The sequence below is a fragment of the Pseudopipra pipra genome, chromosome 11, assembly GCF_036250125.1.
Source record: "Pseudopipra pipra isolate bDixPip1 chromosome 11, bDixPip1.hap1, whole genome shotgun sequence".
In the NCBI taxonomy this organism is placed as follows: Eukaryota; Metazoa; Chordata; class Aves; order Passeriformes; family Pipridae; genus Pseudopipra; species Pseudopipra pipra.
The window spans coordinates 19,370,402-19,383,501 of NC_087559.1; the positions used below are offsets into that span (position 1 = coordinate 19,370,402).

Here is a 13,100-nt window from a genome sequence, read left to right on the forward strand (position 1 = left end):
GAATTTTATTTCATATTTACATAAATTTTATACAATAAAGGATATAAGAGCATACATTATATATACTATATAAATATATAGTATATATGTTATTATTATATATTCTATAACATATAAAATACATATAAAATATATATTTTTAAATTTAATAATATATAATGATATATAATATATTATATATTTTATATATATTATATATGTTGTTATATATAATATGTTATTATTTTTATGTTTTATTGATGAATTTTATTTCATATTTATTTAAATGTTATATAATAAATTATATAAAATATGTAATATGTAATATATAAATATTATCTTAAATACATAATTTTATATAATTTATTTATTTATATAAAATACTTTAAAATTTAAAAATATCAAATTTTATTACTTTTTTCTTCTTGCAAATGAACCATTTAAATTTTGTTTTCCTTGTGTGTTTTTTTAAGAACTATGTAGAGATTTGGTACCTAGTATGTGAAATTTAGGAAGAAATTCTTCCCTGTGAGGGTGGTTGGACATCCAAACCTGAAACTCATTGTCCAGTTTTTTCCAGTTCTCTCTACAGCACTTAGGACTCCAATGGTCTCACATGAATCACCCAGAGTGCTTTATTTTAAAAAGGCAGCAGCAACAAAACAAAGGGAAAAAAGGAAAAGGCAAGAAACAACACTCTTTGCACTGTCCTACCTCAGTGGAAATAGGAACCCACTCAACTAATTTCAAAGCAAGTCAGGATTCAGGAGACAGACACTGAGAATACATAAACATTTCAACTTACATCAGACAAATACACCTTGTTGCTTGATTTATCATACACATCGATTGTAATCTCATACAGCCTGCCCGTTTCCAGGACCCATCTGTCACCTGGCTGAACTGTAAATCCTACAAAACAGGAGAGGTTGAACAGCACACACCAACAGCCTCCTTCCCTAATGGATAAAAGCATTTGGCTTCTGGTGCCCACACTCTGCAGATGAACATTCATTATTTAAAGCTGCTGAATACAGAGATAAAAGAAAATACGTATTTAGTACTAAACCTATTTCACATTCAGCTACTTTTATGAATAAAATTACTTTTCTATGAAAAGTAACACGAGGAATGGAAGAGCATATATACACCACGAAAACCACAAAAGCAAGGCAAGAAATTATATTAAACAGTCAAGAAAATCAATACCAACCTAAATATCCAGGATTTACCACATAGATAGTGCTGTTGGGCAGCCTGGACACCCCCTGCATGTGGATACCTGGAGTCTTAGTAAAGGAACACAAAAGTTTAGTCAAAAGTCAAGATCAGCTTATTCCTGGGGCTCCTTGTGCCTCTTTGGCCACTTGGAGCTAATTTTAAATTGGGAATAAATGTTATCCCCAATTCCCTGCATGGCACTGAGCATTCTGGAGAGATTTCACTAGAGAACATCGTGCTTGAAATACAAAAATGGAATAAAGCCCCATCACATTTCCACAGTGACTGAGGGGAACAGACCTGACTTAACTGATCTTTTGCCAACCCAATTTCTTAGAGCATCCAAGGCATCTGACAGCTCTGCTGAGACTGAATTCCCAGCAGAGCTGTTTCCCATGGCTCCACCAGCACTCCTGATTTTCAGGGCTCCTGGTACAAATGGGGATAATGTTTTTGTGTTGCAAAGGGAAAGTCTGTCCCCTGCCAGGATGCTGTGGGTGGCAAGGCATCCTGAAGGAAGGATACTCTTGTGCACCAGGAGCAGGTTGGTGTGGCCCTGCTGCAATGCAGTGACAGTGGATGTTGCCTGGTCCAAGCTGGCAACGGGCCGGGATGGATCTCCCTCGGGATCCAGGACGTGGTTCTGGAGCTGCAGCTCATACTGCTCTGATGGCATCGCTATTTCTGCATGGAAAACAAGACAACACGGGAAACAAGGAAAGCAAGTGTGTCAGTGCCTGGCTGCTGCTAATTATTGCTGATTATTTTCTACTGATGCTGAGTGCACACATGAAATCCGCATTTTTAATGTCCTGTAGAAACAGCATTTCTGTCATTGCATCAACACATACACAACAAGATGAGCTTCCTGCCAGACTCCAATGTCTTTGAAGCTGCAATTTCCAACTAATGTCAGCTCACTATTTAGACCTAACATCCAAGTAATTTCCAGCTTCACAAGAAAGAAGGAAAAAAAAAAGGGGAAAAAAAGAAAGAGAAAAAAGGAAAAAAAAAGAAATAAGTTAAGGCATTACACTTTTAAATGGGCATAAAGCCAATCAACCCACCCTTACAGAGGCTCTGCTTTGTGGAGCAAATCTATTTGCCAGTAAAACATTTTCTCTTAGAAAAGTTACTAATCTGAATTTGATTTAACTAAGAAAGTCATTCAGATTCTCAGTGACTGTGAAATAAATGAGTATATCTAAAATGCTAGTGTTGGCTCCTATTCTGAGATACCCTCACCTTCACATCCTCCATAAATCTGCAAGAGTATATTCTTTATAGTCCCAATTTTTTTGACAGAAAGAACTAAACAGCTGTATCATTGTGTGCCTTAGGAAAACAGTATTAAATATTAACAAAGTAGTTTAAATACAATTAAAAATTTCTCAGCGCTTAATAATTCACACAAAGCATTAAAAAATAAAAATAAGAGAGAACGGAACCAACCTGTGATCTTCCCTTGCCTCATTTTCTGAACTCTGTACTGAATTGATGTTCCTACCAGCAGATAAATGTCATATACTGGATTTAAAAGGATGTTTTCCAAAATAAGCAATCTGACTTCTGCAGGATGTACATCCTATTGATGGAGGGAAAAGAAAAAAACAAAAAGTAAGCACATTTAGAGCAGCTCATTTGAAGCAGACCATGCAGCAGGAACTTAGAATCTAGAAGTGAAAAATATCACTTGCTGCAATTGGCTCTTTATTTTCACCTCCAATTTTGTCACAACAGGGCAATGCAAGGGACAGTGAATGGCACAGAGACCTGCTCTGTGCACACTGTGAAGGATAAGGAAAAAAATCGAGTCTCTGTGAAGATCATTTTGGTTCTGTTTTCCAGAGAATACAGAAAAACTTGAGACAGATGCTCAGTGATCACTCAGCCAGAAATTCATCTTCCCCACTGTAAAACATGGTACCTCCAGGCAGCACATCCATTAGAACTGCACCGAGGAATCCACATCCAACTCACTGGTCTATTAAATTAGGAATACAACAGATAATTGTATAAATTCTATTACAGCTGTTTGAGGGATGTTCACTGAAAACGTGCAGTCTGGCAGCAGGGGGAGATTTAAAGGAACTACTAAACCAGAAAGAGAAAAAAATTACAAACACAACAATATTATTTCACTTTCACTCACAGTATCAGCTCAAAAATAATTGAGAAATATAAATATTAAACCAGAAAACTAAGCAAGCCACAAGCATTCAAACCCCCAAAAGTCAGAGTGATATCATGTAGAGCAAGCACATGTATTCAGCACAATTAGGCAGAGCTGTAACAAAACCACAAATCTTAACAGGCACTACAATTTGTGTCCCCTGACTAGTGTCACATACATGTAGATAATATTTTTGTGGAACAGGTCAGATAAGCCAAGGCAATTCCACTTTCAGCAGAAAAATGAAGTACAACCTGTGGTAGCAGAAATCTGTCAAACCAGACCTGCAGACACGAGATGAAGCTCCAGAGAAGGATTTTTAAGGAGCAGTGTTAAGCTGACAGTAGCACGATGCCAAGTACTTCTGGAAGCCACAAAAACTCTCTCAGGTGTTTGTAAATTCTGTTATGGGCAAAACCAACTCTGTCTGCAGAGCTAAATGAAAAACTCATCACCAGAAGCTGTACAGGAAGAACCATCCCGGGTCTCCAGAGCCGCTGGGAAGAGCAGCCAGCACTGCACTGAACACCCTGGTGGCACTGACATTCCCTTCCCTGGAAACCAGAACCAACAGAGCAATCCTTGGTCTAGTCATTTATTTACTGAGAAAAAGAACAGAAGTGTTCTAGTTGAGTCTTTTTTAAAAGTGTAAAGGGCCAAATGCTATGATTCTAGTTACACATATAGTATGAATATCAGGAAAAATAAAATTGTGCAGAGGCATTTGGAGTGTGTTTCTCTGCCACAGGGCCTTCTGTCAGATGTTTAGAAATGATTTCTGGCACATGCACCAAACTCCAGCCCTTTCTGGGTGATGTGGGCTACAGAGTCAATCCACTGTGGCAGAGATGCAGCACTGAGATCCACAATGGAGATCCACAAACATTGCAGGGCAAACTCAGAGAGCTACTGCAACACTGGACTGTAAGATTAAATAATAAAAAATTCAGGATGAACACAAGTTTCTTACCTTATAGACACTTTCCTGTAGTCTTGCTTTTAATTTAGAACTCCCTGTTTTCATTCCAGACACCAGAATGGTATCTCCTTGCTTGGCAACTTTTTCCATCTCTAATATATAGGAAGGTGGGATGTAAGTGGATTCCAGGAACTTGAGGATACTGAAAAGTGAACCAAAAAGTGAGCAGAGAATTGTTAAATGTAAACCCACAGAGAACCCAGCATCTATTCCCAGCTACTTCCATTTTTAAGCAAATTTAAGATGTCTGCCTGGGACCAGATATCCAAATTTTCCTCATTCTTGAGATATCTGCAGCTCATTTCTGTGACTGATAAAAGTCTGTCTGAAGCTGCCTGTGGGCTTTCAAGAGCTATCAGAAGACTGCACATGTTGTCTACAATGACCCCTCCAGATGGTACAGTAGGTGTAGACTGCAGAAACTATAGGTTATTGTGGAACAACTGATATGAGAAACTCAAAGGTTATATTTATAAAAGTAAGAGCTTAACAAACCCAGAACATAACTTTGACCCCCATGGAGAAAGCAGGATGCATTTAATCCATGACTATGGAAATGGTCTACCAGTAGAATACTTGCAGTAACTGTCAGAAATTTCAACGAGATGTGACAACAGGGAGGGAAGGGATTTGCCATGAACAGGTAAATGACAGGACAGCAAGGAAAGAGCACCATGTTTTCCAGGTTGCCAGCTCCCGTGTGCACATCATGTACTTGGCTTTATGTGGCCTTCACAGCAAAGGCAGTAAAGTCATATGGAGAACAGACACAGATTTTAACATATTTGTGACAGTTTATCATTTATTTTGCAACAGAACATTGCTATGTTATCATAGCTATGCTAAGAGTAGAGCACAGATCAATATTAGTTTGGTTAAACCACATCTCTATCAAATACCTCAGTGAAACTAAAAGCTCCTATGGACCAGGACTTGGATCCCCAGTGGGAGCCACTCCCTCTGGCTCTCTCACATCTACAGCTTCAGGAATATCATGGGCTTAACAGGCTTTCCCCAGGTAAAGCTCTGGGTTTGTTTCTCCAAGGCTGCAAAACTGGACTCTGTGTTTACCCACAAGCAAAGAGTCTTGTTTGCTACCCCCACCCCAATTCCAGTGTGTTTGGAACACAGGTTTGAGGGTGGAAGTTCACTCTCAACCTCTCTGCTCGCTCTCAGAACTGGTTTCCCCACATGCTGCTCACACAATCATTATATGAACACAAAGCCAGTTTCTGTAAAGGATTCCCTACATTACTTCATGTCCCTCAATTTCCCTACATTTTGCTCTTTTCTGAAGACACTGAAGCCTCTGGTGCATGAGTGTGAGTCTATTCCAAAAGAAGTTTTGACTCGACCTGTACTCAACAAGTGTCTGTGAACTGTTTGGTGAGAAGAACCCGTGTTTCATGTGTTTACAGTCTTTACATGGATTAGGGACACATTTTTCTACCAGCACTCATGTTGAGCAAAGTCAAGATTCACCAGGACATAAAATATGATGAATATTAACATATTGCTGCTAAGTAACACATCCTGGTGTGCTGACACCAGCTGGTGACAGCGCAAAGACGGAACTCCTGGAGTCCAAACTGGAAATATCCCACTCAGGCACTGCTAAGCAGCCTTCAATCCTGACTGGCTTAATAAAGGGGGACACTCACATTTCTCTTTGAAACCACTGAAGAACAGAACAATGAAGTCATCACTGTAAAACTAAATAGTCAATATGCCTAATAAAATAATAATTGAAAAACCCCATCACCAAAACAGACACCACAGATGGTCTGGTGTCAAATGTAGGAAGGAAAATATACTTTAAAAAAAATAATCCATGGATTCTATTCCTATCCCTGCCACAGGTGAGTTTTCTGACTTTGGGGCACGAACTCCACCTCCATTAAATGGAGGCAATATTTCCATATTAAACAGAAATGCTGAAAAACACTCACATTAGTGAGCTGTCAAGCACTTCCAAGATCTTTGGACAGAAGTTCCCCCAAAACACAGCACTTTAAACTCCAGTGAACTTGGTCTGTGGGTCAGTACAGATGATGAACCAAGCACCAGGGCTTATTTATCAAGCAAGTGCTTTGTACTCACTGCCGTGTCTGAAAGACAATCCACTGAACACCTTCACTGAACACCTTTCATTCAATTATTCCACCTGGCCCTGGGAGCTGTATCTGGCTCACAGGCAGGCACTTGCTCCATGCCAATTTAAAGTTTAGCTACTTTCAGAACTACTTCAACACCAGGACTAAGTGTTGACTGCCACCTGTAACTCTTCAAGTTCGGAGAGCTCCTTTCTGAAACAGAACCTCTCTTTTCCTTAAAAAAAAAAACAAAAAACTGCTGAAATTCTGAAGTAAGTTACTACTAACTCTTCCTTTTGCACAAGATGTTTCAGCAAGATCAACAACTGCATCTATTTATTTCTAACTGTTCCATTAGAGCTACCAGAGCTGCTCATGAACACTATCAGTTAAATTACACAGGGAAAGATTTGGCACTGCTAAAAAACCCAACCTGAAACAACTGACTCTTAAGCACTATTATTTGAGGCCTCAGTTCAGTAAACTGCCTGGACGTGGGGACATGTTTATACCCCCCAAACAGACAGAGCTGAAGTTCAGAGGGCAGTGGAACGTCCTTACCGTAAGGCACTGTGGGAGTCGGAGAACCCTCCAGCCTCGGGGTCCTTCACTATGGTCCAGTCAAACACCAGCCCTGCCAACGTGCTGAACGTGTTCCCTGGAAATCAAACACTGGCATTAACACAACACCACAGAACAAGCAGAGAGGCTTCCTGGGACATACACCTTGACTTATTCCCCTAGGAAATTTCTCAATCTTACCCCTACAAGAAGACCCACTGCTATTTAGTTAAAAATCACAATCCAGTTGTGTCTTTTCACCTTTTGCAACACCACATTCCACTTGACGCTTTCCACAAAGCCCACAAAGAGGTAAGTGCAGGTGTGCCCACCTCCCCTCCACCTGCCAGCCCCTAAGGCACAAACCACCTTTCCCCTCTGGCCATAAAGGCCTTACTGTTTCTCAGATGTTAGCAAGATATATAAAAAATCCTGCTAAGCAACCTTTCATTTTGAAACATGCAGATCTGAGACACCATTCGGGTAACCTGATTTCACAGCACCAATGAACTGCAAATGTCCTTCTGGTTATGAGCACAACCACGACTTATCCACAACAGTCAGTCTTCACTCCAAGAGCTCAGACTGAGCACCTTCTTTCCATAAAATGTGAGCTACTAGAACATGAGAAACTGTAAATGTTAAGGAGGAACAGAAGGGAATAAACAGGCTGAAAACAAAGGTTTAACACAATCCCATTCAAGCATAAGGAGCTGCTAATCTGAAGGATCTTTCAATCTTCAAGATGAATCTTGCTGTGAACTGCAGTGTCCACTGGCACAAATAAATATGGAACACAAATCCCAGTATTAACCATATTTTAAAATATATTTTCATCTGTGTGACTCCCTTTGACATTCAAATTTATATTACTAAAGAAAGAACCAATGCAAATCTATCACTTAATTCTTATGCTTAGAAGTGATGCCATTTTTAAGCCACCAGTCAACACAATGCACAGCCTATGTTATTTCTCCCATTTCTACACAACTTCCTGCAAAGAGTTCCAAATCCCAAATAGCCAGGAATTTAGACACAAAACTCCAAACACACAAGGCAAGAGAAATAAAACTGATTGAAACTCAATGATTTAACATGCATTCAAGTCTAACTTCAATGATGCATGTTTTAGCCAAACAAATACAAACATACATTTTTAATTCTTTCTCGTTTAACTCACCTCTAGTTAAGTCATAATAAAATAACTTGACCAAAAGTTCAGCACATAAAAGAAAACAACATGACTTTTTCCCCCCCTACATTCTACACTTAATTTGGCCAAATTTCTCCATGATCATCTTCCTCTCTTGCATTAACAATCTTTGAAAAGTAGCATTTGAGGACTGAGTTTGTCTTTGGAGTGGCTTATTAAAAACATGCACAAAAAGCAATTTGCATTAATCTGAGAAAAAAATACACCTTAAGAAAAAATAATTAGAATATATTTATTTTTAAAAATTACTGGAATATATATATATCTAAATATACCTATACATATGGAAGAAAATAAGGAAAAAAACTATTCCTGAACATATATTGATATTCACAGGAGCAGAACCATCAACATTAATGAGTGGTCTGACCCACACCAGATTAAGATGTAATAACTGCCATCAGCCCCAAACAAATCCTCCTTGGCACATCCCCAGGGTCTAATTAAGGACCTTACATCGTGGGGAAAAGGCCATGTCCCTGCACCATGGATACCCAAACAGCTCACACACAGCATCCTCTGCCTCCCTCTCACACAGGCTGCACTAACAGCCCTGACACCTGTTCTTTGTGCAAGTTTTCAGCAAACCTAAGTACATTTGCTGCCAATATTCATTGAGCTGGAGAATTATTTTATATTGATTTTTTAACCTTCTAAATATTTTTTAAAAAGCATTCAGAAGTGCCTTATTCTAGAGTCTCTTTTCCTGAATAATTATATTCTTCAGTAAACTCGCTGCTGCTCTTGAATGTTTTTATTTTAAAGTGTGCCCAGAAAGTCCACTGAGAATCCAGTATTTCCAAAGGCCTCCCAAGGACAGATCCCCAGGTAACTTGGGTCAAAAGGAACTGATTTTGTGAGCCCCTAAACTTAGATTGGGAAGTTTAGTCCTTGTAACCCACCCCCTGTTTCAGCCCTGCAGATGAAACACTCCCGTGGGTTCTGAGCCACTGCTGCTCTTCAGACTCTGCCCTGAGCAGCTTCCAAGGCAAACCTCCCACGGAGCACCCCTGAGAGTCTGCACAAACACCAAGCCAAGAACCCACTGCTACACACAGGATAAAACACAAATCTACCTTTCATTATTACCATATCACCACACTTCACCTGCCATTCCTGCGTTACGAACAGTGCAGGATGGGCTCAGTAAGTACCCAACACAAACAATTCAACCTTCTGCTTTCAGCCCAGTAGTTGTCCTAAAAATCACTTGCTTTGTGTGTCATGTGTGCATAAAAATTCATTGTTGAAACCTGAGCATGAAATTTGTACCAGGTCATGGTTCTTTTTCTGAAGACAGTATGAAAAGCAAGAAAATTCTGCTCCTATTAAATAATTATTCCTTCAGTCCAAAGGCACCGACTCTTACGAGTCTAAATGGTACTTCCCAAAAGTGAGCTTTTGTAGTAATTAAGGGATAGTAATTAAGCAACAGGTGGTTGATCTTCAACATCACCTCTGAACCTGCTGTTTGATGCCTGATGGGGCTCAGACAAAATGTCCTCTTGCAAAATTCTTTAGACTACTGCAGCTCAAAAGAAAAAAAGAAAAAAGAACAGACCACTTCCCAGTGTGTTTTGCAGAGAACTCCCTTTAAATTACTCGACTTGGCTTCAATCAATCAGCTGTGTCACAAATACAACCAGTGCACACATCAGACAATTACACCTTTCAACAGAGATTTAATCTCCCACCACCACATCTCTTACCTTCCGAATCCAAAGCCAGAATTTTGAGCTGCAGGGGGGAATCCTCAAGGTAGAGCTCTCTCGTTGTGGACACAATTTGGATGCCATGAATTAGATCAACTATGGCATCACAGCGAAGCACTTGCCCAGTCCCTGCAAGAGAGGTCAGAGAGCCCCTGAGATCCCAGCACTGCTCGTGCTCCCCGAGGGCACCACCAAGACAAAAGGCACCTCCCATTCAGGCAGTGACACCAACCCCACACTGAAGGAACTGAAACTGGGTCATGGCCTTGAGGACGAAATGGTGCTCAAGTGCAATGGTGGCTAAGAAAGCAAGAACAGCAGTTCCCTGAAATCTTCAGAAGCTCTGATTTCCATCTCCACCACCACTTACAGCTGGTGTCTCTCAGGACACAGGCAGGGTTTGTGCAGTGCAACGCTCAGACCTGGTTCACTGCCCAGAGAGCTTAATGACTTTTACCCACAGACCATCAACCCCCATAAACTCCTTCACTGAGTGACTGCAAGGCACTAATTGACTGACTGGTTCTGTCTGTCCCTATAAAATCTAACCAGGTACATTTTTGACAGACACTGTCACACATGAAAGGCAATGTCCAGCTTTTGAAATGCAAAACGTCTGAGTTTGCATTACCAATTTTCAGTATATTGCATATTTCAGTCACCCCCTCTATTTTATTTTTTTTACGAATTACTCTTCTCCTGGATGTAATATTAATACCATTAACAGTTATCTGAGGCCCTTAACAAACAGAAGTTAAAACCTACACCCACAGAAAGTCTAAAATGACTGTGCACATGAAGGGAAGTTCCTCGTTTGTGCCGTTCCTGGAGGGCACCAGGACGCCCAGCAGCACGTAGTGCAGTTACAGCCGTCAGGACTCACCTGTATCCTCGGCGAAGATGATGCTGGTGAGCCGGGTGGGCTGCGAGGACCGTGCCTGCACCAGCGCCCGCTGCGAACACTCGTCCTGGCCCAGGGGCTCCACACTCGCCACCTCCGGCCGGCTGGAGGACCTGCAGGGACGGCGGGTCAGTCACTGCGGCACGGCAACCAGGGGCTGGCTGGAGACCCCCGCGACAACCCACACGGGGACGTTCCACGGGCAGGACCCCACTGTGGCAGGAGCTGGATGGCAACAGCTCCTCGAGGACTCCAGCAAACGTGAGGCTGAGAAGGGGAGAGCCCAGGGCAGAGACCCCCAGACAAACACAGCCCTCCCTGCACCATGGCAAGTTCATCCCCGAATGCAATTCAGTCGGCCCAGACCTGCACCCAGCTACTGAACACAGCTGCAGAGCCTGACTGCTGGCCAGCCCGAGGTGTGCAACAAGTACAAACACACACTGTACTGAAGGGAAGGTACAAGACTTGTAGCTAAAGCTCCATTCACCACCTGTAATTGCATTTTCAAAACAAGTTTGAATCAAAGTTCTGAAAAAACTGGAAGCCCTCCCCAATGATAGAACATCACAATTACACGTTTGCTATGGCCAGGGGCTCTGAAAACAAGAAATGTTTTTTTTAATCAAGAAATTAGAAAAAAAAAGATTTAGTCTGTTTAGCAGAAGGATGTAACACTGTGTTTTAAAATTTGCCAAGTACCTTCTTCTACCTTAATGTCCAGAAGTTTGCAAGTAAAAGTTTGTTGTTGAACCTCCTGAGAATTTTGTTGTCTCTCCTGCACAGTGCCCAGAGTGAATCAAACCATCTTCCCCTAAACCCACTGAGCTGTCTGGGGCACTACAATGTGGAGTCCAGCTCTCACTACTGTGTGCCAAAAACGTCAAGGAAAAGAACATTTTAGAGTTATTAAAAACTAAGCCTCTTGAAATTAGAGCAGCAATATGCATCTGAGGGCTAAATGCAGAGCAAGTGAGATACCCGAGCAGGCCATGCCCCTTGCAACTGTCTACAGAACGTTCCCCCGTGCCCGGGACGAGCTGGCATTCAACATGTTGGACACTTGGGTGCACTGGGCTGAGCTGGGACCGGCTCTGTGTCAGAACTGGGTCCAGATGCCTCTCACAGTCCCTGCTCATGGCCAGCCTGGAGCTGTGCAGGGGGAGCAGAGCCAGCACCCCGCGAGCTGCTGAGGAGTCCAGAGCCCCAAATAGCCCTGGCTGTGTGCTCGGGGAGCCAGTGTGTGCCCGGGGATCCAGTGTGTGCCCAGGGATCCAGTGTGTGCTCGGGGAGCCAGTGTGTGCCCGGGGATCCAGTGTGTGCCCGGGGATCCAGTGTGTGCTCAGGGAGCCAGTGTGTGCTCGGGGATCCAGTGTGTGCTCGGGGATCCTGGGTGTGCTCAGGGATCCAGGGTGTGCTCAGGGATCCTGGGTGTGCTCAGGGATCCAGTGTGTGCTCGGGGAGCCAGTGTGTGCTCGGGGAGCCAGTGTGTGCTCGGGGATCCAGTGTGTGCTCGGGGAGCCAGTGTGTGCTCGGGGAGCCAGTGTGTGCTCAGGGATCCAGTGTGTGCCCGGGGATCCAGTGTGTGCCCGGGGATCCAGTGTGTGCTCGGGGAGCCAGTGTGTGCTCGGGGAGCCAGTGTGTGCTCGGGGAGCCAGTGCGTGCTCGGGGATCCTGGGTGTGCTCGGGGATCCTGGGTGTGCTCGGGGAGCCAGTGTGTGCTCAGGGATCCAGTGTGTGCTCAGGGATCCAGTGTGTGCTCAGGGATCCAGTGCGTGCTCGGGGATCCCAGTGCGTGCTCGGGGATCCAGTGTGTGCCCAGGGATCCTGGGTGTGCTCGGGGATCCAGTGTGTGCCCAGGGGTCCTGGGTGTGCTCAGGGATCCTGGGTGTGCTCAGGGATCCTGGGTGTGCTCAGGGATCCTGGGTGTGCTCAGGGATGCAGGGTCACAGCTCTCACAAGGGCCCTTTGAGGGATTCAAACAATGAAAGGCAGCACTGACTGTGACGAAGCTGTTGGGGAATTGCTCTCCCTCCGATGAAAACACTGCACTCTCTGGTAAATGCAATCCAAACCGGGCACTGGGTCACCTCCTGGGAAAGATGGGAAGCTGAATTGGTTTAGACTTTTCTTCTGGAGGATGTTCAAAAGTGTCTACCCGGGAAAAATCCTGCAGGAGGAATCCAGCAAGGAGCAGGATGGAGTTCCAAGCAAACAGCAGTGCCGTACGTGCCTGGAGCCCAGACACAGGTTTCACCTACTTCTCTT

The 13,100-nt window shown here is 43.0% G+C and overlaps 1 protein-coding gene across 1 annotated transcript in view; it reads right to left on the reverse strand.

The window, feature by feature from the left end:
• NUP210 (nucleoporin 210) overlaps nt 1-13,100 on the reverse strand; it is a 61,616-nt gene that overhangs the window by 41,452 nt on the left and 7,064 nt on the right. The window contains exons 2-9 of the mRNA XM_064668055.1: nt 10,815-10,945; nt 9,929-10,060; nt 7,007-7,103; nt 4,344-4,494; nt 2,653-2,785; nt 1,726-1,884; nt 1,193-1,261; nt 785-891 (exon numbers count right to left, since the gene is read on the reverse strand). Of these exons, the coding sequence (XP_064524125.1) occupies nt 785-891; nt 1,193-1,261; nt 1,726-1,884; nt 2,653-2,785; nt 4,344-4,494; nt 7,007-7,103; nt 9,929-10,060; nt 10,815-10,945 (979 nt within the window). The remainder of the gene's footprint in view (nt 1-784; nt 892-1,192; nt 1,262-1,725; nt 1,885-2,652; nt 2,786-4,343; nt 4,495-7,006; nt 7,104-9,928; nt 10,061-10,814; nt 10,946-13,100) is intronic.